The 25,906-nt window shown below is 41.1% G+C and overlaps 1 protein-coding gene across 9 annotated transcripts; it reads left to right on the top strand.

The window, feature by feature from the left end:
• Window positions 1-545: 545 nt before the first annotated feature.
• Ncc69 (sodium chloride cotransporter 69) lies at window positions 546-25,906 on the top strand. Of its 9 annotated transcripts, none has more exons than XM_070214242.1 (18): window positions 547-728; window positions 12,685-13,140; window positions 15,734-15,913; window positions 16,235-16,349; window positions 18,111-18,369; window positions 18,457-18,710; window positions 18,772-18,886; window positions 18,945-19,087; window positions 19,146-19,311; window positions 19,381-19,523; window positions 19,586-19,695; window positions 21,328-21,463; window positions 21,525-22,335; window positions 22,513-22,572; window positions 23,669-23,766; window positions 23,826-24,055; window positions 24,768-25,003; window positions 25,360-25,906. In XM_070214242.1, the coding sequence occupies exons 2-18, from the start codon at window positions 12,863-12,865 to the stop codon at window positions 25,602-25,604; spliced, it is 3,579 nt and encodes a 1,192-aa protein (XP_070070343.1). In that variant the 5' UTR covers window positions 547-728; window positions 12,685-12,862; the 3' UTR covers window positions 25,605-25,906. The 9 variants fall into 9 exon arrangements, with proteins under 9 accessions (XP_070070351.1, XP_070070350.1, XP_070070343.1 ...); XM_070214241.1 differs by having other exon boundaries at window positions 12,623-13,140; XM_070214243.1 differs by having other exon boundaries at window positions 548-671; window positions 12,623-13,140.

Below are 25,906 nucleotides of genomic sequence, written 5' to 3'. Positions count from 1 at the left end.
TTTTAAGGTAAGAAAAAATATTTTATAACAGTTCAAAATTATGATATGTTTAAAGGAAAGCCAGAAAGAGTGCAGTGTTCATTTATTGCAAAGGTGATTAACTTGAATTTTCATCGGTTGCAGCGTATCTAAAGGCATACAAACGACTCATTTACAAAAGTTCTGGTTGCAGTTACCTGAGTCATCTTCCAACTCATTCAAAATACATCCACATAGGATTGTATTTCCCTAACGGATCTATTGTGTCACCGCTTATAAGGGTGCAAAAGCCACCACCGCGGAAATAACTCCAGATATCTCACAGATACCATACCAAACTCACTCAACTCCCCGGCTGCGCGTGTATGAAATGGAATTTTTATGCCGCATGTTTGGGTTTGGGAACTCTCGAGTTCACTCGATCGTACTATACTATATACCATATAGCTCGTTATGCTGTCGTTTGGTGCCTCAGCATTTGTTTGTTCGCCGCATTCGGCGGCGGGCGAATTCGTTAGGTTCGTTCGCCGCCGCTTTGGATATTTTGTGGCGATCGCGGCCCGAGTTTGCCTCAGTCAGTCGTCGACTCTCTGCACGTGCGTTTGGGATAGCTATAGCTGCTCATCGGAACCGGGAGTCGGATCTGCTGCCACGTTTTGAAACCACCAAGAAACATCCATCGATTCGACGAAGTAAACAATCGTTTATTTTCGGTGCTGGATATTTATTTTCGAAACAGGCCCCTTTAGGCAAGTGCCCGAGTGTGCAAGATACAAAGCGTATATAATAAAACAACGTATCCGTATCCCAGAGATACAAAGGCACAGTTCTCGAGCTCGGCCCCACCTAGGAAACCCCATCCTAGGCGGCTGTGTTCATCCTACTGGAACACAATTAATTAGCTCGAAAAAGCGTTTTGCAGTGCGAGAAAGCGGAACATCGATGAAAATGCAAATGCAATAGCCGTTTTTAGTGTGTGAAAGCCTATGAAGTGCCCTTCTGTATAAACCAATTTGTTGTGACGGTGCGAGAGTACTTTTGGGGAATTTCAAGTGGGTCTTGCGGCTCGTTTAGGAATTCACCCGAATCTCAAGTACTTGCAGTTCATGGGTTCCGTCCCAGCGCTGATAATACAATAATTACTTGTATGCCCAGTCGTAAGTGAGCTTTGTTTTCGTTTTCGTTTTCCGATTTCGATTTTCGCTGCCGCGGGTAAATATTCACCGAAAAAGCCATAGTGTGTGTTCCAGTGAAAAGTGCTTAAGTTTCAGAGAAATCGGTACTCACAGAACAAAAAATGTATTAATTACCTGCCAGTTGGATATTAATTTTTTGTGTTTCGGTGAGTTTGCAAAGCGATAAAATGTATTTTTTGAATTTCTGTAGGCAGAGTGCCTGCGGTTTTTCGGCCAGCTGTGTTGGCTTTGTTTATCTCCCTGTGTGCGAACGTGGTTTCTTTTGTCTATGCTCCCCTGCAGTAATTTAATAAACCTCACCGTCCCCACCCAAAGTCAATTTAATTATGAAAGCTTTTAACAAATTCTTAAAATTCTCTCTCTTCGATTGCCACCACTTTATCATTTTTTTAAATAAATATCTGAAAACGTGATTCATGCGGGTCAGTTGCTTTATCAAACCGCTTTTCCGTGGTTTTCCTACCGATAAACGCACTGAAACCCCTTCATCCAGCATCTCTGTAAGTGATTGCCATGCACTTGAACTTGAGAGCCATTACCAGGTTTCCGGGTCCGGTCTCGTCTATCTTTGGCAAGTGCTCTCGTTCATCTCCATATACTTGTCCACTAAATAGGGTAATAATTCATCGGTGCAGCCGTCCGTCCTTTTAAAATTCTATGACGACAATCTTGAAGAGGCTGTAATAGAATCAGCCAGCTTGGACTGCGGTCAGTTGTCATTTGGTGGGGAGCATTCGCATATCGGGTTATTTGCTCACATAGCTCTGGCACTTAACTTTGCTTTATAAAACCCGAATCCCAGTTTTTTAATATAAATTTAAAGTGCTTTTTGAATTAACTTATAGTTTTTAAATTATAATTTATAAGTACATATTTAAATACAAAATAGTGAAATCAAAATATTGCCTAATTTCATGAATAGCTTATTTTATTTATTTAATATTTACAATTGATTTAATTTTTTGTTTTCTTCCAAATCCTTAAATTTGACATTGTTTTTAACTTGTAGAGCTTATATAAATTATTCATATTTTTTTTATTACGTTTCTCAAATAAAAATTGTTTTGTCTAGTGCCATTTGAAATCTATTTGAATAATTTAAAGGGGGAAACCATAATAAGTGCTCTTGAAAGTGCATAGCAGAGTGAAAGTAAACAATAACAAATTTGTTTGCATTTAAAGGCCGTAGCTCTCGAAAATAATTAAATTCCGTAACACATAAGAGACATTAAAGTGGTTATACCATAAAAAAAATGAATACAATTTTTTGAAATTACGGAATCAATTTTTCTTAATTTATACGAATTTTATGACCAGGAATTTTAAATTTACTTAGTTTAACCATAAATGCTGATCTTGTGATATATCATATTTTTTTAGAGAAACATAATTTTTGAAAAAGTGCTTGGCAACAGAAATCGGATGAATAGGGTTGTTCTATTGGTTCTTTAAATTCGAAATCTGTTTTTTTCTTTTTCAAAGGCCTTTAAAATGTGCCAATAAAAACCGCTGTTATGTGATATATTTATCCTTAAACGAATGCTAACTCGATGAGTGGATTGCATAATTTTAGAACCTGCGCAAACAAGAAAAGAACCCTATAAGATGCAGCTGCATACGCGACTCAAAAATAGCGCCTAGCAACCGAAATCCTGGACATGGGGTTGCACTAATTCCACCCCGAAACCCCGATGCCCGATCGAAATTTTTTATGGGGTTGCATTTGAAGGTCGTGGCCTATATAAGTCGCTCTGCCACACAGCCGACTATATATATGCATATAGAGCTGAACTGGATTCCGCGGGGCTCAGCTGGTCGCTGTCGGAGCGCATATAGGCGAATGGAACAGAACACATGCCTCGATTAACTTGTCCATTTGCCAAGCCATTGACACAGCCCGACTAATGGAAATGCAACTCAAATTGTCACTGCTCCTCTTAATGATTGTCGACTGACTATGTGACTGTGACAGTGGGAGTGTGGGTGTGGGTGCGCCGGGGGCTTGGATTTGCGGCTCAACTGGCGCTAAAGCCGCCTGATCCAAGAGCTTCGGCTGTCAGCCACAGACAATGGGCGAAAAGTACGGAGAAAGCAAGACAACGAACCGGAGATCACAACAGAAACAGAACGCACCGCAATGGCGAACAAATAAACTAATAAATCATTGACCTTGCGAACCTTGACAAAGCGACTAAGTGCACGGGTTAGACGCTCGACCAAAAAGTGCACGGATGCTATTTGGTGACTAGACTGGGATGCACTAAAAATAATCGTTATTATTCCTAGCTCCTACATGTATTTTTGAACTTAAAGATTTTTGAGAATATTATAATAATATTTCAGAGCCAAATAGGTGGCTAAAAATTATTCCTAATTTCTACATTTATTTTTTTACCTAATGATTTCGCCCGATCAATAAATTCATCGTTAACAAAATAAATCTAAACTGCCATAAAAATGTATAAACAAAGCTGATTGCCCAAAAAGCAGATGATAAAAGCCATATATTACGGAAAATTACGAACAATTTCTCGAAAACATTTTTTTCCCATCATCAAAAAAGAGATATAATATTTGCCTTGTTCAAAAATACAAAATAAAATACTAGAATATCCTAGAAATTGATTGACTGTCGTATAAAATAATTTAGTATTTGATGAAAAAAATTATTGAGTTCTGTTTATCATATCTTTGTACAAGATCTCTAAGAGCTCTCTTTACAAATTTCTCCCTGTGCATTGAGTAATTGCAGCCCATGGCGGAAATGGGAATGGAAATGTGAATGGGAACGGGACTGAGAATAAGAATCAGAACCAGAATCAGAATGGGAATGGGCTCATATGAGTGCCCAGGCTGGAAACAGAAATTATGCAAAGCACAGCGCCAAGTCAGAGAAATACCGAGTAGTAGCGGTGCAGTCGCCACGGCGTTGACAATTTTCACCTTTCGCCTTTTTGTCTTTGCACGTTTAATAAAGATTTATGGCAATTGGCCGAGTGATTCCTGCCGAGATAGCGATTGCGTGGGCGTGTGTCGGTTGTCGAGAATCGGGCGTCCAGTGAGATTCTTTTGCGTAAGAAATCCGCTAATCAAAGTGCTGTGACGTTGCCTCGTCTGCGTCTGCGGCCGCGGAATGGAATTCATAAATTGAATACCCGTATAATTGAAATTAGCCACCGTTCCCCCTTTTTTTGTAAGCCAGAAATAAGCCAGAAATACCCAGTGTGCATTAGCATTAAACAAATTTTAGATTAGAGAGCCAGTTGGCTTTGATGTTGCCTGATGGCCACTAAATGGGCTAGGATTACGGGGGGCCCATCCGAGATATTTAAATTCCAGCTCCGAGAGTCGGAAACAAACGTTTTGTGTTTGGTCAGAACAGAAAAGAACAGAACGGAATACCATGGCCAATTGGCCAGGTAAACGGTTTGCGGCTCTCCGCTTTGCCCTGGCATTCTTATTGGTTTTTTAGGGCCACAAACTTGAATTTTCACATGTCTGTTGGGCTCGTATTTATCATATTTTGCTTTGTTGCCACTATGTACGTACTATATATGTACATTAGGGTGGACTTCTTTAAGGTCAACTGAGCTCAGGATCTTAAATGGTAGGTTTCTGTGTCCAATAAATTTATGCGAAAACAGAAAAATTTTATTTCATCGTTTAGGCAGTGCGCAATGGCCCTAAAGTTTCGCTGAAAATTATGTCTAAAACTAGAAATTTACCCCATTCCATTTCTTGTCAGATTTTAACATGTCAACTTTTTGGTTTCGCTCGAATAAAAGAGTCAAGTAGAAATTTATTTCATGAATATTAACAGTTGGACGTAGCCTAGCCAGTAGAGCTTTTGTCTCCAAACAAAAAAAACCGAGTTCGACCCCCGACTCATCATTTTTTTTTTTTACTCACAATAAAATAGTGATTCTATTTTACAATTTTGAAGATTAACTATCACTTTTGCGTTCGCCAATAAAAATTTTCGTCAAAGAAGAAAGCCAGCATTTAGGATACAACGATATTGACTCTTATTTTTCAGAGACCGTAATATTTATAAGTTTTACTCTAAAAGTCCTTGATTATTCGTTATTATTGTTATTTTTAAGTTGTAATTGTCTCCCAGGGACTCGAATTTTATCAACGACTTCATCCCTTGTTAAAAAGCTCGGGAAAGTTAAAGATACTTTTTAAAATACTGTCAAAGTATAAAATTAAGTCTACGGCATCTAGATGAATCTGAAATATGCGTAATAAACTTTAAAGCCGTTGCGCACCGCCTAAAACTAATTATTTTTTACTTTTTCTTTCTTTAATGGATTAAGGATACAAAAATGCTATATATGAAGGGGTGAGAGCATGGCCTTAGAAATTTCATACAAAATAAGTCCACCCTAATGTACATATATATGGATTTCGAATCATGGTGGATGGGCTGAATGATCCACAACGAGTGCTGAGTAGTGTGTTGGAAATCTGACTGAATCATCCTGACGCCGGTTTGTTACAATCCGTGCAATGACCTGTGAAATTATGTGGATTATATGAAGTTATCCCACCCCCATTTCTGTGGGATTCCCCGAGGGCTGAACTTGCAGCCCAAACGGATTTGCTATTCCTGGAACTACTCGAATCTTTTCTTTTTTCGTTTGCCTAAAAGTTATTTTTAAGTTGAGTTTTAAAGCTTCAAAAGTACCGGAACCCGCTGGCAAGCAGTCAATATTTTATTTTACTCATATATCACCTACTTACCAATATTTCGATTTGCATAGCAAACCTGAAATTTAGACGGGTTTCGGCAAAGTTGCTGATTAGACGGCTTAGAATTCGCTAATTGGCAGCCAAAGTTATGCTGTCCAGGGAATTACTATCCAATCAATGTAAATAGCGGGAACGTGCAAATGGCCCAAAGTCCGCTTCGATTTCGTGCCCTCACGAATTACCCAGTCGAAGTTTGCAATTGGCGAAGGTGTTAACTTGGCTTACTTAATGTCGTAGTTTTCGCCCTAACACAGGGCTTATTTGGCACACATTTGGCTAATATGTGTCTAATTAAATTACCTGTGGAAGGAACTTATAGGCAGCATCGTAAATAAACTGCAATCCTTAGAATACGTGCTTTTGCCCAGAGAACATGCCATCGCAAAATGTGAAGAGTGATGGAATGCATGTGCAGTTTTTTTTGCATTGAACATGGCTTTTGACCACTTTTCACTGGGAGTCATGTGAGGCACTGGTCACTAGCTGACCGGGAATTGAATTGACTTAAAGGTAGTCACCGGCACATGCCACATGACCCATATCCATTTTTATTGCACACTTGGGCAGAGTCATTAAGCTGCGGTTAAGGCGACTATATTCATATGAGACGTCGCTCGGCTTTACGATTTAGCTCTGCCATTTCGCCAAGGTTTCCATGTGGCTCTGTAGCAGGTGCTCACTTTAATAAGTTGCCTAGCACAACAAACTGAGCAATCAGCACGATTTTGGACCGCCATCTCGCATCGTTTTGCTGCCTCAACAGAAACGAATACGGTTCATCTGCCACTTACTCAATTCAAGTTATGGCTTTCCGAGAGTAGGAAATTGGTATAATATATTCCTAAACATTGTTTGCTTTATTCATTTGTATTTATTCATTTCGGAAGCGTGGACCATTGGGGCGTCCTGTTCTAAAGAATTCGCTTTTAATTGTGATCCTAAGTAATTATTATTACACACAAAATCCTTGCTTGTAATTTCTTAGAAAATTGTATTAAACTAGCTTAGTTGCCAGCATAAAATATCATATGTAATTTGTAGTAATTAATATTACACACAAAGTCATTGCTTGTAATTTCTTAGAAAATGGCATGGAAACTAGTTCAATTGCTGGCATAAACTATCAATAAATCTGTTGAACCTTAAAGTCGTATTGAGTTGCAAGCTCGTACGTAATTGGTTTCTTTGAACCGACTTTCTCGAATTAGTGAGGCAGCTTTCCGGCTAACGGCCTTGAAATTCCAATCAGTCCTTGTTAAAGCTTTCTTTTTCTGCGAATGGCAAAGAGTGTGCATCAAGAGATCTCGTTTCGCCCCAAGTAATTCTTCTTTCCTGCGTACGAATATCCCCCAACCTGTGGCAATTGCAATATATTTTTATTAACCTTTCTTTCGATTCGGCAGCTTTTGTTTTCCCCGCCTGGTGTGTGATTTGTCCCGTGTTTGCTCCTCAGTCCGTGGGCTTTTGCACTTAATTTATGCCGCCACAAATGAAGCGGAATAAAAACAGTGGACCACCATCTCTTTTTCGGGGTCCAAAGTCAGCTGGGTACTTACCAAATGGCATGATATTTCCATTTCCGAGTCGTAAATACTTGCTGGCTTCTTACGCTCTTTACGACTTTAAATCATAAAAAGTCGTCGGCTGTTCCCTTAGACTTACGAGGCCCCCAGATCTTCAACCACTCGAGGCAGGGGCTTCTGTTTGCGGCATAAAAGGCCGCGAAATATTATTTATGGTTATTTTCATTTGAAATTTATAACCGAAAAACCATATGATATAAATAAGCAAGTGTGCCGCACCACGGACAACTTGTCCTGGTCCCCGGATCCGGTTTTTGGCATTGGGAGAGGTCAATCCCCGGTGTCCCACAAACTTGTTACGCTTTATTGTTTCACGGGGCAGCAAAACTTATGGCGAAACACTTGGCTGCCTTGACTTATTCTATTTATTTAAAGCGTTAACTTGCCACTTGTTGTTCACCTATTTGGTTGAGCCCCTGACTTTGGGGGAAAAACTTATTGAAGTGGTCGTGGTAATGTGGCATACAGTCGATTGCACGAACTAGAAACCGCATTTCAGGTGAAATGATTTTCTTTCCTTACATTTTAACCAAAAATATTTTTTAATAAAGGCGAATAGCATGCTTAAACGAAAAAAGGTTGAGGATACATGGATATACTTTTTAGTATGCACCTTTATTTCTGCAAAGTTGCTTTTCTGGAAAATATACCATTGAATGTTTCACATCTTTTTCTGCAGTCCCTTCTCAGAGTTAAATGCATTTCAATTATCTTTTATTGATTGAACATGGACGATTTATTCATATTTCCTTGTGGATTTATGTGTGTGCACGTGGCTTACCGTATGCAAATATGAAAGTTTAACGAATCAATAAGACATTAGACCGTAAGGCAACATTTCAAAACGATTTTCCATTTGCTCAGGGCAAAACAAATTAAAATATGTTACATATATGTATGTACCAGGTACATTGTACCTACATGTTTTGACTGATGTGTTGATTTGCCAAATTTATTCATGACGATTAATTGCGAAAGTGCTTAGTTAGTCTCTGTTTGTCCAAACCGGGTATTTGTGAAATTGGGCCAAGTTGAAATAGTGTATAGAGTATATAAGCTTTAAGCAGAAAAGTCAATTTCAATGGCAGAAAATGATTCATATATAATCGCAATTAAAATAAGCTTAGATCGACAAAATTTAAAAGGAGTGCAATCTATTTGCTAACTTAAATTAAATAAATAAAATAGAATTAGAGTTAGAAACATATTACTTGTATTTAATCTGAACTAATGAAATTGCGACGCTGTGGGTAGCTCCATTTACTTATACGAATCTGTGTCCTCCCTTTCGAAAGGATTTATGTCAACATGGTATACGGTTCATGCCAAAGGATGTTATTTTTTCCCAGAGTTAACATTAAACTGTGCGTGGATCCAGAAACCTGTGTGGGCGGAATGAGGAATGTTGCGTCATTTCTCAGGACTGACAACACGGACGTTAATGCTTTAATGCCTGTCAGTCGCATAGCTCCTTAATCGCTTAAGCGGTTGGCGCTCGAGGCGAATTTCCGACAACCCTTTGGGCCGACATGAAATGTGGGCTAAAAGAATTAGCCCGATTGCCAAAATGACTTCCATTCTTGTTTATTACCAAACGGTTTGCATTTTTTGGCTTAAAGCGAGCTTCCGTCCCTTGGGTCTTGGATGTCCTGATGTCCTGTTGTCCTTGTTTCGAAGGCACATCCTCCATTCCCCAGCTACTTTGCATTTTTTCCACATTTTTCCCTCCATTCTCCGCTTAGTTTTTCCTGCTTTATTCCTTCTCGCCGGCTAGTTGCTAGTTTATTTGGCCGTTTCGGTGGGCGTAAAATAATGTAATACAAGGCGGATCAGCACGCTTGACTTGCTCAACTTCTGCTGTGTGTTTTTGACACTTTGTTGCTCCGGCCCCTCCGCCTTTTCCGAATCCTCCGGCTTCTTGGGGTTTCGGTTTGTTAATCCGCTTTGATGCCCATCTGCGAGATACATATAGAATGACCTCCTGTCATCCACTGATGAACGGATACGGCTACCGACATCAGTCAGTCAGCTGGGCGGCCGAAAGTTTGTGTTTTTCTCCGTGCGTGCCACATCACTGATTGCCGCTTGGGATTGAAACGAAACGGGGACGCATAAAAACGATTGATATCAATATATATCGGGGCAATGGCAGTGGCGACTAACACGTGACATGTGATGTCCTGTCATTAGGTCCTTCTTAGTTTGCTGACGACGACCAGCCAGTGTTTTATGGCCATTTGGCCATTGCTTTTTTGCCGCTTCGAGCATCTTGTAATTGAGGTCGTGCAATAAAATGCCCAAGCACTTGTGATTTAATGACCTCTGCCCGTTTCGCATTTTTCCCTTGTAAATTACACTCGCTTCTATTTAACTTTAATATTATACTCCCTCTTTTTCCTAAAGTTATATCCCTGGGATGGCCTCAACTTTTCAGCTGATGCTGCCAAAGAGTTGGCAACTCCGCGGGAGGAGCCCATTAAATCTAAGCATTTAATTCGGCTCAATAGCTACAGAGCTCTGGGCGTTGAACAAGCTTTATATGCAATTGTTGCCAAATACCAGCGACGTTGTAAAAATCGTATTTTATTGTGGCAATTGAACTGCGAATGGGCGTGGAATTGAGTAATGAAAAGCAAAGCGGGCACCGCTTCAAATAAAAAATTCCCAACGAGACGGAAGCCCAGTGGCAATCACAACTGGGTCCCCGAATGTCGGTGGCACTGTCAACAATTATTATTCCGATACGTTTTTACGGCACCCAACGCTTTCCATTTCTGTTCCCGCCCAATGGCTTGCCTAGAGCCTGCCCAACCCCACAAATGGCCAATTAATCAGAGATGGGGTCATAAATCAGGCAAATGTCTTTGGAAAGTGTCTAAGAGTTGATGCATGGAGGAAAACATAAGGCGCATATTTTATATATTTATGTTGAATAAAAAATAAAATGCTATACATAATCTAAAACCATAAAAATATCAATGACATAATAACTAGATTTTTTTTAAGTTTATTTTAATCTTTATGCAAAATACTCATAGTTATTTAAAAAGCTTAAAATAATGTTAGTTTAAATTTTTTCCCGATTTAAAATTCTGGATCTTGAACATCAAATATTTGATATTTAATATAAAATAATAATAATCTCGAAACAGTTTAAATTGTATTCTCCTAGTTTACTTTCACCTTGCTAATATTTGAATAGTTCATTTTAATGCCAGCTAAATCTCTAATTCTGCTTTAGACTACAGCTTTTCTTTTCTGTCTGCATGTTTGCCAGGGGCTAAGGACTTGTTTGCTATCTGTCGAAGGCCAGCTGACGCCTGTGAAACTTTTAACTCTGCAGCTTTTCCACTTCTCCCCGGTCGTCTGATGGGAGGTGAAGGGTCAACATCATCCATCCATTGTGTCTCACGCTGATAAGCTGGCCAAAAGCAAAAGTTTCGCTGCACCTGCCCGCCCAGGATGCCTGTCAACTGTCAGCTGACATCTGTCCATCCACGAATTGCCGAGCGGCGGGTTCATTGAATTAAGATCTTAATTGCTGCAATAAATTCGTGCAAATTCTGCGCTGCCCAGCTGAGCAAAGTTCCCACAATTCTGTGTAAAAATGTCGTAATTGGCGTAATTAGCCAGCGTTTTGCAATCCCTTTCTCGCAGTTTATCTCGGTCTCTTTTTGTGCCTATGTTTGAGTTTTCCATTATGTGCTATTGGGCGTTTTGTTATGGTAATTGTCCGCCTTTGTTTGCCTTTCGCACTTGTCGCTCTCAACTTGACCTATAAACGGCACATGCAGCCCGCCTGTCATGGAAAACAGTGACAAATGGTCGTCGGTTCACGCACTTCTCTGTCACTTCCGTTTCCGCTTTCCCCTTTTCGCTTTCTCTGCGCCAGGTGGGCCAAGGGATTCCCATGAATCCCATTCCCATTCTTCATTCCACCTGGCAACCACATCAGCCGACTAATCATGATTAATTTGCATCAATTTGAGTTCGGGCTATTTTTAGTCGGACGGCACTCGCTGCATTGTGTTGCCTTAATCGTTTCGAGTGGAGGAGGTCTTTTATTACCTCACGGGAATGCCAGCGCTGCTTTCTCGCATTTCGTCACTCAAGTTGGATGTGGCACTCGAAAGCCGATATATGACATGGATACGGGCAATCAAATCGCGAATTTTGATATATTGATGAACTTTGAAGACCCTAAAAAAAGATATGTCACTAAAACGGGGTTGCTTGAAATATGAACTTGATAGTCTGAAATCATTTGAATACTTAAATCCAACTGTGTATCGTGTTCGCTCTGGCATTCTAAAATTTCCATCTCACATTTCTGGCTTGTGCAAAATTCTATTCTATCAAATTCAGATTAAAATATTTTTTTAACAGTTTTAATTGCCTGACCCTCAAAGGTACATACATGTTTGTTTTTTTAATTTCTGTCTGTGATTTATTTTGATTATGACAATTATGACAATGCATACTTATTTATTGCGAAATAATAAAAGTTAATTAAATTCAGTTGCAGGTTTTTAGTTTTCATAGTACTTCATTTGTGTTTACTGCCAAATTTAAATGGCACATTCATTGTTTGTTTGCATTATCGAGCGAATACCTCTGTGTACATATTTGCTAGGGCAGGATATTCAAACATCGATGTGGAAAAATAAACATTCAGCTGTTTTCCTCCTAAATGGCCAGCCAAAAAGGGTTGTGGGATTCTCGTCATCTGGTCAAAGCAGACAAGCAAACTTCAGGCAACTCAAGAAACACGCTTACTCTTGTATTTTCTTTGTCCGGTGATAACAAGAAAAAATGTTTTCGTTTCAGTGTCCCTAACAACAACAACAAACAAAAAAAAAAGAAATAAAAAAGGGCACAACCGAAGACGGGGATTAGAAAACTATGTTTAATTGTGTATGCATGGGTCGGCAGCCAACAAACACCGTGGTCCTAATGCATAATCGAGTGTGTTTTCATTAGAAAAAACCTTTTCGCTTTTGGCACACTCACTGATTCACTGATTCAGCGAATTCGGGTCCTTTTGATGGTATTTCACTTCAGCTTGATTTATGGGACTCAGACTCTCGTTTCTTCGTCTCTTCTTTGCAGATAGCTTTAAGCGCCACTTTAACCGCCAGTAACGGATGTCCTGATTCTGCTTCGTCCCACAGACCGACGCGGGAATACCTATATATACACAATTAGCCACAGTGGAGGGGTCGATTGAGTGCGCTCCGAAAAGTTTTGGACCCGCACACGGAAACCGCATAGGCATTTGGCGAAATCTTCCCGGGGCGAGGACGCAGAGCCCGAAAAAGCAAAACACCAGGCAAACAAACACAGGCCCAGATGTCGGACACAATCTCCTTCGAGTTGGGCTCGTCCGCCGACCGGCCCCCCAACAGGTTTCAAGTGAACCCGGTCAATGGCAACAGTCGCAAGTCGCAGGACGGCCCAGGAATAGGATCCGGATCAGGAACTGGGCAAGGACAAGGACAGGGAGGTCTCGGGGAGGACGGGCCGCACGAGGTCTATCGCCGCCTCACAAACGCCGAGGGCGAGCTGCTCGAGGACGACACATTCGATGCGACACAAATGCTCAACCAACACCAGCCCAGGCAGCAGAGGTGAGTCGGATGGGTGGGTCAGGGGTCAGGGGTCAAGCGGCAGGGAGGTAAAGGCACTCGAAAAAACTTGGGGAAAAATACTTTAACCAATATTAAATTTACATCGCAAATATGTAGGTATTAGATGATATACGTGACAAAAGATGATAATTAGTAGGAGATATAATTAACAATTTAATTTTTTGTTTTAAGCTTTATATTTTATGTTACGGAACAAAATGATCTTCTTTTTTATCTCAGCCTATATAGTTTTTCACCAGAATCCTCACAGTTTTTCACCTAATATTATTGAATTTTTTCCATCAAAATTATTAGGCTCTTTAAAAAATCGTCTTTTGTCTGCTGGTTATTTAATTATTTATGGAAAGTGAATTCCATAATAGAATAATTAATGAGAAATATATTTGTGTTTCTTAAATTTGAATAATTAATATTAACTTTAACTATAGTTATAACGTCACAGTAATCAAAATAGGTTAAGTTAATTTTTTAAATAATTCTCATCGATTTGTGGAACTTTTCAATTAAAGGTTTAAAAATAGTGACTTTACTTAAATTAATTTTAAGCAGTTTCACCCATTTCTTTGAGTGCAGGGCTTAAAACGGTTGCGGTTTTTGGGGCTCTGTCCCAGTCGACCTTTTCCTTTGTCTATTGTGCCGGAGAATGGAAATTTCTTGAATTTTTCATTTTCTGGTAATTGTTTAGTGTTTCATCAAACAAGGATTGCTTTTGTCGCCTCCTGTATTTTGTCCTCGCTTAATTATGGCGTTAACATTCCGCCCATGTTCCATCCGGTCACAAAAAGGATGCCGGGCCAGAGGAAATGCGGAGTGCCCGAAAGCGCCTCGAGAATTATTGCTGCCATGGCAGAAAGGACCTTCGAATGAATTACCGAGTTAGCAGGGACAAAGTTGAATATCATTTGCGCACAATATGGGCGAAAATGCAGATGAGATTGATGTGGGATAACGCAGAACCAAGTAACTGGATTGCAAAGTGCCAACATACCAGCTCAACGAGATGCCGGTTAATCATTCACGCCACATTTGCTGCAATTGTAATTTTCAGTCCATCACTTTCGAAGGCAATCATTCAAAATTGATTAAAGTCGGTTGAATGCCGAAGCGCGTGAACAAGTCACGGATCGGACCATTCGCATCTATCAAGTGGCCAAGGTTTGCCGACCTGAGGCGCCAGGTTCAACACTCGCCTGCAAAAGGTTCAACACTCGCCAGCAGGAATCAAACAATACCACCAATCACAGACTATAGTAATAACCATCATTTACGCTTGTGTTCCCCATCGGCAGTGGACAGCCCATTTGCATAGTCCGGGAAATTCCCCATCGACAATTCTTTGTCTCGCTTTGCCAACTATAAAATGCTCGATTCGATATGTCGCCGTGACATTATGACCACGTCTGCCAAAAGTTCCACCCGAGTTATGGTAATGAGGCTCATGAAAATATTATGGCCCCGTTTATTGCGCCGCACATCCTGCGAAGCCAAGGCAACTGAATTTCGGCTACGGGGAAAGCGCTTTCGTATAAAAATGCCTTTTAATCGGCTCAAATTGGCAGCCATTGAGCAGCGAGTTCCTGCATAAATTAATGATAAGCCTACTTAAGGGTCTGCTCCGGTTTTAAGCGGCTGCCTTCGCCTCCCCAGATTGATAATTAATTCCTGAATTTTCCTCTCATTGACATACAATCGACTGGATCATCATTATGAGTGCGCTTCACGTTCGCGGCTGCCAGGCAATCCGAAGAGCCGAGCAGACAAACCACCCATAAATTGCCCCACTGACAACAGAGCCAACATATATCATATAAATATCTTGAGGCCATTGAGCAAAGACTTTTGGTAAACTGGAGGGAGCTAGCAGGATTTTTAGATCGACTACAGGATACTTTTTCATTTAGATGATTCTAAGAATTAAATGGTTGGGAGTTTGTTAATGAGTTTTCAATTTATTACTCATACGCAACGTTGTCCTTTAATTTACGACCTTTTTGAGTGCTGGATACATACATATAATATTTTACAACATTTTTATTTTAATATAAATCGTAAAATTGAGTTGTATTTCCCCTAGAGTTTTCTACTTCCTGAAAATAACAATAATTTAAAGCACGGTAGTCTCAGCTCCTCTCGATTAGCGGGTGCAACCAGCAGGGTGTCAGGATGTCAGACGCTCGCTCATGCAACACATTATCGGTTAAAGCCAGGGAAACTCGGGGTTGAACGTCCTTCTAGGCGCGTGGGCGTGTCCTGGGGCCGTCTGCTCTATGGCAGACTGACAGGAATCATCTGGGGCCTCCGCACAATGGGTGGCAATCAGAAAGTGCAAGCTTGTGTTTGGGGGCCGCAGCTAACTAAATCGAAGTAAATTCAATTGAATTTCGTTGAACTGAATTGGCTGATAATGAAAGTTATTGGCTGTGGATTTAAAATTGAATCCCTGTTCACTGAGTGTGTCAAGTCGATTGGCCTTTTTAAATCTAATCTGAACCTCTGGTTCAGCTGCCAATTAATTGCCTTTGGGCAACTCAAATGTGACCGACAAATAATAAGCAGTCTTTTTCTCACACAGGCAATCCATTAAAAGCAGTTTCCGCGACAAGGATAAGCCGTCAAGGTTCAAGGATCTGCAGACCACGACCCGCTTCCAGGTGGACCCGCAGAATGAGGAGTCCGACGAGTCGAACGACTCGCTGGAGGAGCGCGAGCTCCTGGACAACGAGTACGACACAAAATATGGTAAAAGTTTCCGGTCAGTTTGCATTGCTCCCAACCTAGTTACACAGAGAAAAATGAGGATACTTTTTTTAAATTTTATAAATTAAATAAATAAAATAGAGTCAAATAATGCATATTTTACCATACAAATTTTTATTATTTATCTTTTATTTGCTAAAAAAATATTTTGTAAACCATTTATAAGTTACAAATAAATTCAGATAATGCAGTCTTTAAATCTTAAATCCATAAAATTCTTTAAAGTAATAAGTACTCAACTTTCCAATTTTTTCTCTGTGTATCCTCTGCTTCGCTGTCGAATATGCGAAACTAAATTTCCCCGCTTCCTTCGTAGGCATTTTACCCGAGAGGCGCTGCCCCGTTTGGACAACTACCGCAACATGATGTCCATCCAGGCGGCCTACCGTCCAACGCTCGACGAGCTGCACAATGCCACTCTGGTGGGCAAGGTGAGTTCCAAGTTCCATGCTCCATGTTCCATTCCATTTATGTAGATAAGGAAAACTAAATGAAAATTAACGTCTGAGTCGTAAACACACCACAGGACCCTCTGGGGCCACAAATTACAATTTCACAGGACCCATAAATGCTTTACGATCTGCAGGCGAGGCCGCCGTCGCAGTGAAAGTCAAATTTGAATTTACGCTTATGCGCCACCCCCACGAAAATTTGAAAAATTCAATACCCTCTTAACCCGAGAAGTGACCCGGACCCGGCAGTGTCAATTCTTCGCCGGCAAGTGTCAACCAAAAAGCCAAAGAGCCAAAAAGCCAGGGAGCGAGAAAGCCATTTGCCATTTGCCACTTGCCATTTTTGTCGCAGGGGCACATGAGCGTGACTGCGAGTGCCGTCAGGATTCAAATTGGGCGGTCGTTGGCACTGCACGCCGGGAAATCCCTGGGAAATTGCTTGTCAAATGCAATTCATGCGGTCGGGCTCCACACTTTTCCGAAATTTATTCCCGAAAATAGAATAACTTCGGCAGACTTAACCGATTAAATTCGACTCTGCCGCTGTTAAATCTGACAGGTCCATTGACTTTTCATTTGACTTCTAAGCCCCCCGATATGAATCATTTCGAAAAGTTTTCTATTCCGAAAGACAGTACAGTGCGGTGCAGTGCCGCCAATTGGCACTAATTGGTTTCCACACTTTTCAGACTAATTGCCTGTGTTTTCGCTTCACAATTGGCTGAGCAAATGACTGTCAATAGGAGAAAATGAATTGTTTTGAGCTGCAGCATCTGAAGGTCTATTGAGAAATTGATGCGTTGCACAATGGGATATCGCCCGAAGATCCACGAGGCAAACTCAGATAAAATAATGTACACACAAGGCTTGGTAATTAAGTATAATGTCCGAAAGACTATGAAAAGAGCTCGCTCAATGTCACTTGGACAGCCTGTAATAATCAGCAATTAAGCCGGGGTCTCGTTAAAAGTGCAAAGTTCAGGAGTTCAATTGGCTCAACGGGTGCCGCGGTTTCGGGGGCGTATGATTAATCTATTAATAATGCCCTGCGACTGCGGGAATGCGACGGCTGCCCCGAATTCCTGGAAGCTGAAGTCATCTATTTTCAGCGGGATTTTTTCGTTTGACAATGAAAGGGCCCTTTAAATTTCCCTGCTACCTACCCGAAATTTCCGAAAGAAAGAAAGATATTTACCCCACCTGCAGCGCCAGGTTGTTTGCCGAATCATTTATCAACACTAGACAGCTTTATTGAAATTTTCTCAAGAACACTCTACCCTTTGCACTTAACGCCCACTTGTACAGAGAAAATAATCTTATTAATATTGAGATGGATAAGTCGATTTTATTTTGATCATAAATGAAAACCCTGAGATTTTTTGTTTTTATAAAAATACATTTATGATATTTATTTCCTTAAGGTTGACAAAATGTTAATTTAATTTAACAATTTAATCAAATACCTTTGTAGATTCTTCCTGACCTATCTTTATGTAGGTTTTAAATATTTATTTATTTTCTTAAGGTTGACAAAATGTTAATGTAATTTAACAATTTAATCGAATACCTTTGTAGATTCTTCCTGACCTATCTTTATGTAGGTTCTAAATATATTTTGATAAGAAATAACATACATTTAAAATATTTTCTAAAATATAATAATTTCACAAGGATAATAAAATATTTGTTATATCTCTTATATGCAACGAGTAATAATTTTCTTTCTGTGTAAAAACACAGAACACGCACAGCTTGACGCGCAATCAGGACCCGGAGTCGGGCATCCTGAATGGGGTCCTGAAATTCGGCTGGATCAAAGGTGTGCTCGTCCGCTGCCTGCTGAACATCTGGGGCGTGATGCTGTTCCTGCGCCTCAGCTGGGTGGTGGGTCAGGCGGGCGTCATCGAGGGATTCGTATTAATACTGACAACCACGGCTGTCACGACCATCACGGCCTTGTCGATGTCGGCGATAAGCACTAATGGTGTCATCAAAGGAGGTGAGTTCGCACACCCAACTCCAACCCCTGCCGCCCCTTGGTGGTCGCTTTTAAATGGCTCTAAGTGGTTTTGACACACTCGCCTAGGTGGCACCTACTACATGATATCCCGGTCCCTGGGGCCGGAGTTCGGTGGCTCCATCGGTCTGATTTTCTCCCTGGCGAATGCGGTTGCGTGTGCCATGTATGTGGTCGGGTTCTGCGAATCCATGTTGGCCATGATGACGACCTTCGAGTGGGAAATCGTCGACGGAGGCGTCCAGGACGTACGCATCATAGGTTGCATCACCATCCTCTTGCTGCTGATCATCGTCGTTGTCGGCATGGAATGGGAGGCCAAGGTGCGTATACGTAATGTCCATCCAAACAAGCTGTTATGCACTCACTACCTTTTTCGGTTAGGCCCAAATCGGACTACTTATCATTTTGCTGGTGGCCATCGGTGACTTTGTTGTGGGCAGCTTTATCGGACCGAAGAGCGATTCGGAACTGGCCAAGGGTTTCTTGGGTTACAATGGTGAGATGAACGAACTATGGAAGGATTCTTTTTACTAAATCTTCTGTTTTCCCCCCAGCTACTCTGTTCAAAAACAACCTGTTTGCCGACTATCGTCGGGAAAAGAGTGGCATTCAGCACGACTTCTTCTCCGTCTTTGCCATTTTCTTCCCTGCGGCTACGGGAATTTTGGCGGGAGCTAATATCTCAGGAGATCTGAAGGTTAACCTAGTGATTGTAATCGATAGCAGGACTCTTAATTAAATTGGGATATTTTTAGGATCCCCAAAAATCAATTCCTAAAGGCACCATCCTGGCCATTGTCATAACCACCGGAACGTATTTAATTATGGTCCTTCAGTGCGGAGCTACAGTGGCTCGTGATGCAACCGGTAATCTGTCGGATGTAGTTAATGGCTCCTTCGCCTTCCTCGACTGCCAGCCTGGTAATGGATTTTTATTTCAGAGCTGATTACATTTAAAACGAATTACAATTAAATCGTTTACCTCCGCAGGTGAATGCAGTTATGGTCTGCAGAATTCCTTCCAGGTGATTGAGTTGGTTTCTGGCTTCGGTCCTTTGATTTACGCCGGCTGCTATGCTGCCACTTTATCCTCTGCACTGGCCAGTTTGGTCTCTGCCCCCAAGGTTTTCCAGGTAGAGATAAAAACACATATTCTTCAAAAAGATTTAATTTATAAACAAGTAATTTTGTTCAGGCCCTGTGCAAGGATGAGCTATATCCGAAGATTGTGTGGTTCGCCAAGGGTTATGGCAAGAACAACGAGCCGGTTCGTGGCTACGTACTAACCTTTATCATTGCCTCAGCGTAAGTAGATTATTGAGGGTGTTATAAGAATTTATCATTTATAATGAAAAATAAATCTTGAATATCCTTAAAAACAGTAAAAAACTTTCTTGAATTTTTGCAAAAACAACTCACTTTTGTTTAAAGAAAACAACTGTCTTGTTTTAAGATAGAAGTCTTAAAAGCAAATTAATTTGTGATCTATTAAAAAAAGTTTACATTTAGAAAGATCTCATAACTGTTTTTCTATTACACAGGTCAACAAAATGGACTTTATTAAAAGGTGCAGGCCTATTGGCATTAAAACATGTTAATATAGACGTATATAAGCATATCTGCATACTTAGTTTTCGCGTTTAACGGGTGGTATTTGGGCAATCGCGGTTTGAAAAAAATAGCAACATTTAATTTTTTGATTTAAGATATCTTCGAGGGTCTGTGCTCAGTTGTAATTATACCTATGCCAAAAAATTGCTTAGATGCCCTTCTACATTATTGCACTTAAGATTCCATCATAATTTGAGTCAATCACAGCCTATGAGCCATTGAAGTAATTTGTTCACCTCTATTCCCAACCAACTTGATGCGGTGAACACGCTTAAAAAAATACAAGGAAAAATATATGCCCTAAAATATTTTACAGGCATCTAGAGGCGTCTTTCACCGAATTTTTAAGACAAATAAGACCATTGTACGTCGAAGGATGGAATTTATAGAATTTTTTCCGTAAGGACTTAAAAAGTAACAACTATTTTTAAATCTCATTTTACATAAATATCTGACACATTCGTAAAAATTTGCCTTTCAATTTGGTTAGCAGTAGGCGCCGAACATAGACAAATTATATTTTTAAGGGGTTAATATGCCTTAAAAAAAATCCCCACCACAATTTTAAGGCGACTGTTATCTTTAAAAAGCCTACTGTGTAAAATCACGACAAACTCGTTACGTAAGAGTGACTCTAAAATACTTGTTACTTTTCCCATTCTTACGGAAAAAATTCTATAAATTCCATTTTTCGAAGTACAATAGTGGGACTTATCTCAAAAATTCGGGAAAAGACGCCTCTAGATGCATGTAAAATATTTTAGGGCACATATTTTTCCTTGTATTTTTTTAAGCCTGTTCACCGCATCAAGTTGGTTGTAAATAGAGGTGAACAAATTACTTCAATGGCTCTTAGGCTTTTATTAACTCAAATAATGATGGAACCTTAAATGCAATTATGTAGAAGGGCATCTAAGCAATTTTTTGGCATAGGTTTTATTACAACTGAGCACAGACCCTCGAAGATATCTTAAATGAAAATATAAAATGTTGCTACTTTTTTCAAACCGCGATTGCACAAATACCACCCGTTAAACTCGAAAACTAAGTATGCAGATATGCTTATATCCGTCTATATTAACACAATTTAATGCCCATAGGGCTGCACCAAAAACACTGTTGGCCTGTGTTATTTATATTATTCGATCCTTTTGAAACATCTTTCTAAATGCCATATAGCTGCCATACTCCATAATGTAGTTATCCGAATTATGTAAAATTTAAATTCCGAATTCTGAAATATTACAAAATGGAATAAACCGGAAATTTAGTTTTGTGTGTGTAGATGTTTTATTTTTAAAATTTATATTCTTCTTCTTACTTTAGTTTCATTTTAATCGGAGAACTGAACCTGATTGCCCCGCTCATCTCGAACTTCTTCCTGGCCGCCTACATGTTGATCAACTTCAGTACCTTCCATGCCAGTCTGGCCAAGCCGGTGGGCTGGCGACCGACCTTCAAGGTGGGTTAATGAACTAGGATCCCTTAGATAATAATATTCCATCTGGATAATCAACTTTCAGTATTACAACATGTGGCTGAGCCTGCTGGGCGCCATTCTCTGCGTGGCCGTCATGTTCCTCATCTCGTGGGCCACGGCACTCATCACCTTTGCCGCCGTGCTGGCTCTGTACTTAATCGTGGCCTACCGGAAGCCGGATGTCAACTGGGGCTCCACCACGCAGGCGCAGACGTACAAGAACGCGTTGATGTCGGTGCAGCAGCTGAACAACGTGGAGGAGCACGTGAAGAACTACAGGCCGCAGATCCTGGTCCTCTCCGGTCTGCCCAACACTCGGCCCGTGCTCGTTGACCTGGCCTACATGCTCACCAAGAACCTGTCGCTCCTGGTCTGTGGCCATGTCCTCCGGGGCTCCAGCTCCCAGAAATACCGAACATATCTGCAGGAGAGGGCGGCCAACTGGTTCCGAAAGCACCGCGTCAAGGGATTCTATGCTTTGGTTGATGGCGAGGACTTCGAGTCGGGCACTCGGGCACTGATGCAGGCCTCGGGCATTGGCAAGCTGAAGCCAAACATCATCCTGATGGGCTACAAGACGGACTGGCAGACGTGCGATCGCAAGGAGCTGGATCAGTACTTCAATGTGATGCACAAGGCGCTGGACATGTACCTTTCGGTGGCCATACTGCGAGCGCCCCAGGGTCTGGACTGTTCGCAGCTGCTGGGCTCCCAGGATGGTTGGAAGACCACCGCCGATGTGCCGAGGACCCTGCAGCCCAACGAGAGCTCCGGGGACCTGCAGGGGGTGGATAGTAGTGCCCGAAATGGTTTAAGTGGCAGCATTGACTCGCTCAGCCGAAATGTATCGCAAGGTAAGGCGACCGGAATCCGTTGCGAACTAATGAAACTTGCTTTAAAATATCCAATTATAATTCTAATTGTATTCCGCATGACTCTCTATCTCCCGATTTCCCCAAACTCGCACCTGAATAACAAAAAACCACCACAAACCCAAATGCACCTTTTGCACCGCAATTGCAATCACGTAGAGGACCGAAACCGCAACCAGTTGGTCCACGGCGAGCAGAACAGCCTGAAGATAGTTAAATGTGAGTAGCATGCTTGGTTAAATGGTGAAGGTCAAAACTAGGGTGGACCTGCTGCAAAAAAAATGGAAAATAAAACCAAGCTCGAAATTGTTTTTAAAAAATTTTAAAAATCGAAATGAAGAGGATAGTTTGCTTAAAATAATTTAAACAGTACCTAAATTTTGTTTCAACATAAAAACTTAGCAACATTTTGTAACACAAGGTGCACTTAAAAAGCAATCATACGACCCGTTAGCCCGGTAACAAAGTCCTGATTAAATTAGCAAAACTTTCTAGAATAAACTTAATATAAATTAGGCACGAGCTCAGATTTGTATCCAAAAGCAGAGGTCCACCCCAGACATATATTTTAAAAGCCAATCTCGAACAATTCTCCGTAATTATTTGGGTATTTTCGAATCTTCTGGGAATTCCGAGCCGCAGTGCGCTTCAAGCAGAGCCTGCGGAGAATGCGCTCGTGGCCAGGTGCAGGTGAAGTTGTGTTTTTGCTAAGATTGCGTGTCATAAAGTACTTGAATGAAATGTGAAGTTGTTGTAGGCTCCCCGTAGGTAAATATGAATACGAATGGGCACTGAACGTTCACCACCCCGCATGTCGGCTGCTGCATGTTTCTTGCTGCCCTCGCAATCAAGCCATAAAGTTTTCAGTAAATTGAGGACATTTAACAGGGCAAACTAACCTGAATCCAAGACATGAAGGTCCTGGCTGCCAGAAGGAAAGGCCTTCTGGTCCTTCGACATCTGTGCGCGCTCCAAACCTTTTCCGGCAATATGCGGCCCGAAAATTAATGCAATGCTCGTAAATTTGAATTTTAAATTATATTCGTACACAATAGCCGGACGGCTAGAAGTGGTTGCTGCTCCTGTCGTTGGGGGAATCGAAATTCCTACTGCCCCACATGGTCGCAGCACGTGGCCCGAGGGGTCTGCTGTTTGCTTTGAATATACATATATATATAGTCGGAAAATGGAAAATCTGTTGGTCTGCTACTGCATTGTTTGTTGTCTGTGCATGCTCGGAATGAAATGATTTTGCCGTAGCAAAGTTCTTTTTTGCGCTACTTTTAGCTAAAATGTTCTTCAATCTCCCATTTAGCCTCCAGCACGAGCGACCTGTCCTTCATTGCGGGCAATCAGTCGAAGGATGTTTCCGGCATGCCCGATCCCCTGGACGCCAAATCGGCCAATTTAGTGGTAATTAAGAAAGCAATTTAATTAGCGTTGCATTAATTAGCCTGCATTCCATTCCGTAGAGCAATTCGCTGCGCAAATCCAAGCTGAAGCATGACGACCCCGCCTCGCTGTACAAGGGTCCTGGCGGCGTCGAGCTGCCCAAGGAGGTCCTCGCGGATCTTACCCAGTTCACCAGGAAGCGCAGCCACGCCGTCATCGATGTCTGGTGGCTTTACGACGACGGAGGCCTCACCCTCCTGCTGCCCTACATCATCAGTACCCGGCGCACCTGGCAGACGTGCAAATTGAGGTGAGCATATCGCGAATTACCGCGAAATTGTTGTCTGCTTTATCGTTGGCCTGGCTTTTGGGCTAACGAGCAACTTACGGCAAGTAATTTTCGCCCGGGGAATTCAGCCAACCAGCCATCCAGCTATTTAGCCATGTGTTCGTCCTTCGAGAGTTGGTTTTCTGATTATCATCTCAAGGTCGACAAGTGGAACCATCATCAGCAGATGCTTGGGGCCTTTTATTTTTGTATTTATTCCATTTAATTTTTCACCCTACAATTTCTTCGAAATTCCTTAAAAGGCCCCTTTTCACAGTAATACTTGTATCTTTCTGGTAACCAGCCTTTTGAATTATTGACCTTGCAATTGCATTTTTCATCCGAAGAAGAAGTGAACAAATGTTGGTCAATTGACTTTGTAATTGCATATTTCGTTGGAAAAATAAGTGAATTAATTAAATTTTAATATCGACAATCTATTCTTAGTAAACAAATGTTAGCCAAGCAGAACTATTAACTCAATTAGCAGAGTTGCTCGTAAATGTTAAACCGATTTTGCATCATATTAAACCTTCCGGAATCATCCAGACATGATAGAGAGCTTTGCTAAAAATATTCATAAAGTTCTCTGAAAATCTACAATGGCAGCAATCAGCAATGATGTGTTATGAAAAAAAAAAGTGGAAACAAGCAATGTGAATTTCATACGATATTTTCCTGTTTGCGCCCCTAGGGTTTATGCTCTGGCTAACAAGAACTCGGAGTTGGAGTTTGAGCAGCGCTCCATGGCCAGTTTGCTCTCCAAGTTCCGGATCGACTACTCGGATCTGACGCTGATTCCGGACATTACGAAGAAGCCGCAGGAGACGTCGACGCAGTTCTTCAACGAGCTGATCAAGGACTTTGTGGTGACCGAAAAGGAGGGCGAGAACGGCAGCAGCAGCAGGGCGACTCTCAACGAGGATGATGGTGAGTCTGTTTTGAATATGGCAAAGAAAAGTACTATTATAAATAATACCATGTAAATATTGTAGTAAAAGCTAAAAAAAGTGAAACTTTAAACAAAAATATCTGCAGTTTAAATGCAATGATTTTTTTTATATTTAAATTAAATACCAAAACGTAATTTAATTAAATCTAAAATATTTAATTGCTCAATATAAATTCAAGATATTTGAGTCCATGTAAAATATTTCGGACATTTAATATATTTTTATTATTTTTCAGTGGTAGGCTCCAATAGAATAATTAAATTAATTTAAGCTCTTACGTTATAACTAGTATCTTTATATTCATACATTTTTTGTATATTTTTATTTTTTCAGCCCACATAACTGATGACGATCTGCTGGCGGTGCAGGACAAGACGAATCGATACCTTCGCCTGCGGGAATACCTGAGGGAGCAGTCGACCAAGTCGGATCTGGTGGTGATGACCATGCCGATGCCCCGGAAGAACATCGTATCGGCTCCGCTCTACATGGCCTGGCTGGAGAGTCTCAGCCGGGACATGCCGCCCTTCCTGTTCGTGCGCGGCAACCAGACGAGTGTGCTGACCTTCTACTCGTAGGATCTGCAGGCCGGAACGGATGGATCTATTGTATTCTACTTACACCTACCTACCGACACTCAAACTCACCGTAATTGTTAGGCGAACGAGTATTTTATCTCTTAGAAGTACCACCCATGTACATAAATTTAGGGACACCCCACGGAACGCACAGAGGCACTGGCAACTGCGGAGGAGGGATCGGGAAGTATCCGATGGCCCATTATCCGATTATCCCGGTCCATCTCTGCGCCGTCAATATAAACATTGTCCTAGAATCGAGTTTAAATCGTATTTAAATGCAGTGCAAATAATTTTTAAAA

The sequence above is a fragment of the Drosophila takahashii genome, chromosome 3L, assembly GCF_030179915.1.
Source record: "Drosophila takahashii strain IR98-3 E-12201 chromosome 3L, DtakHiC1v2, whole genome shotgun sequence".
NCBI classification, from domain to species: domain Eukaryota; kingdom Metazoa; phylum Arthropoda; class Insecta; order Diptera; family Drosophilidae; genus Drosophila; species Drosophila takahashii.
This window is presented reverse-complemented; position numbering and strand designations above follow the sequence as displayed.

Coding starts and splice junctions, on each gene's coding strand:
- Ncc69 (XM_070214242.1), top strand. CDS start 12,863: ATGTCGGACACAATCTCCTTCGAGTTGGGCTCGTCCGCCGACCGGCCC. Junction 16,350..18,110: donor ATGCCACTCTGGTGGGCAAG/GTGAGTTCCAAG, acceptor GTAAAAACACAG/AACACGCACAGCTTGACGCG. Junction 19,312..19,380: donor CTTCCTCGACTGCCAGCCTG/GTAATGGATTTT, acceptor TTACCTCCGCAG/GTGAATGCAGTTATGGTCTG.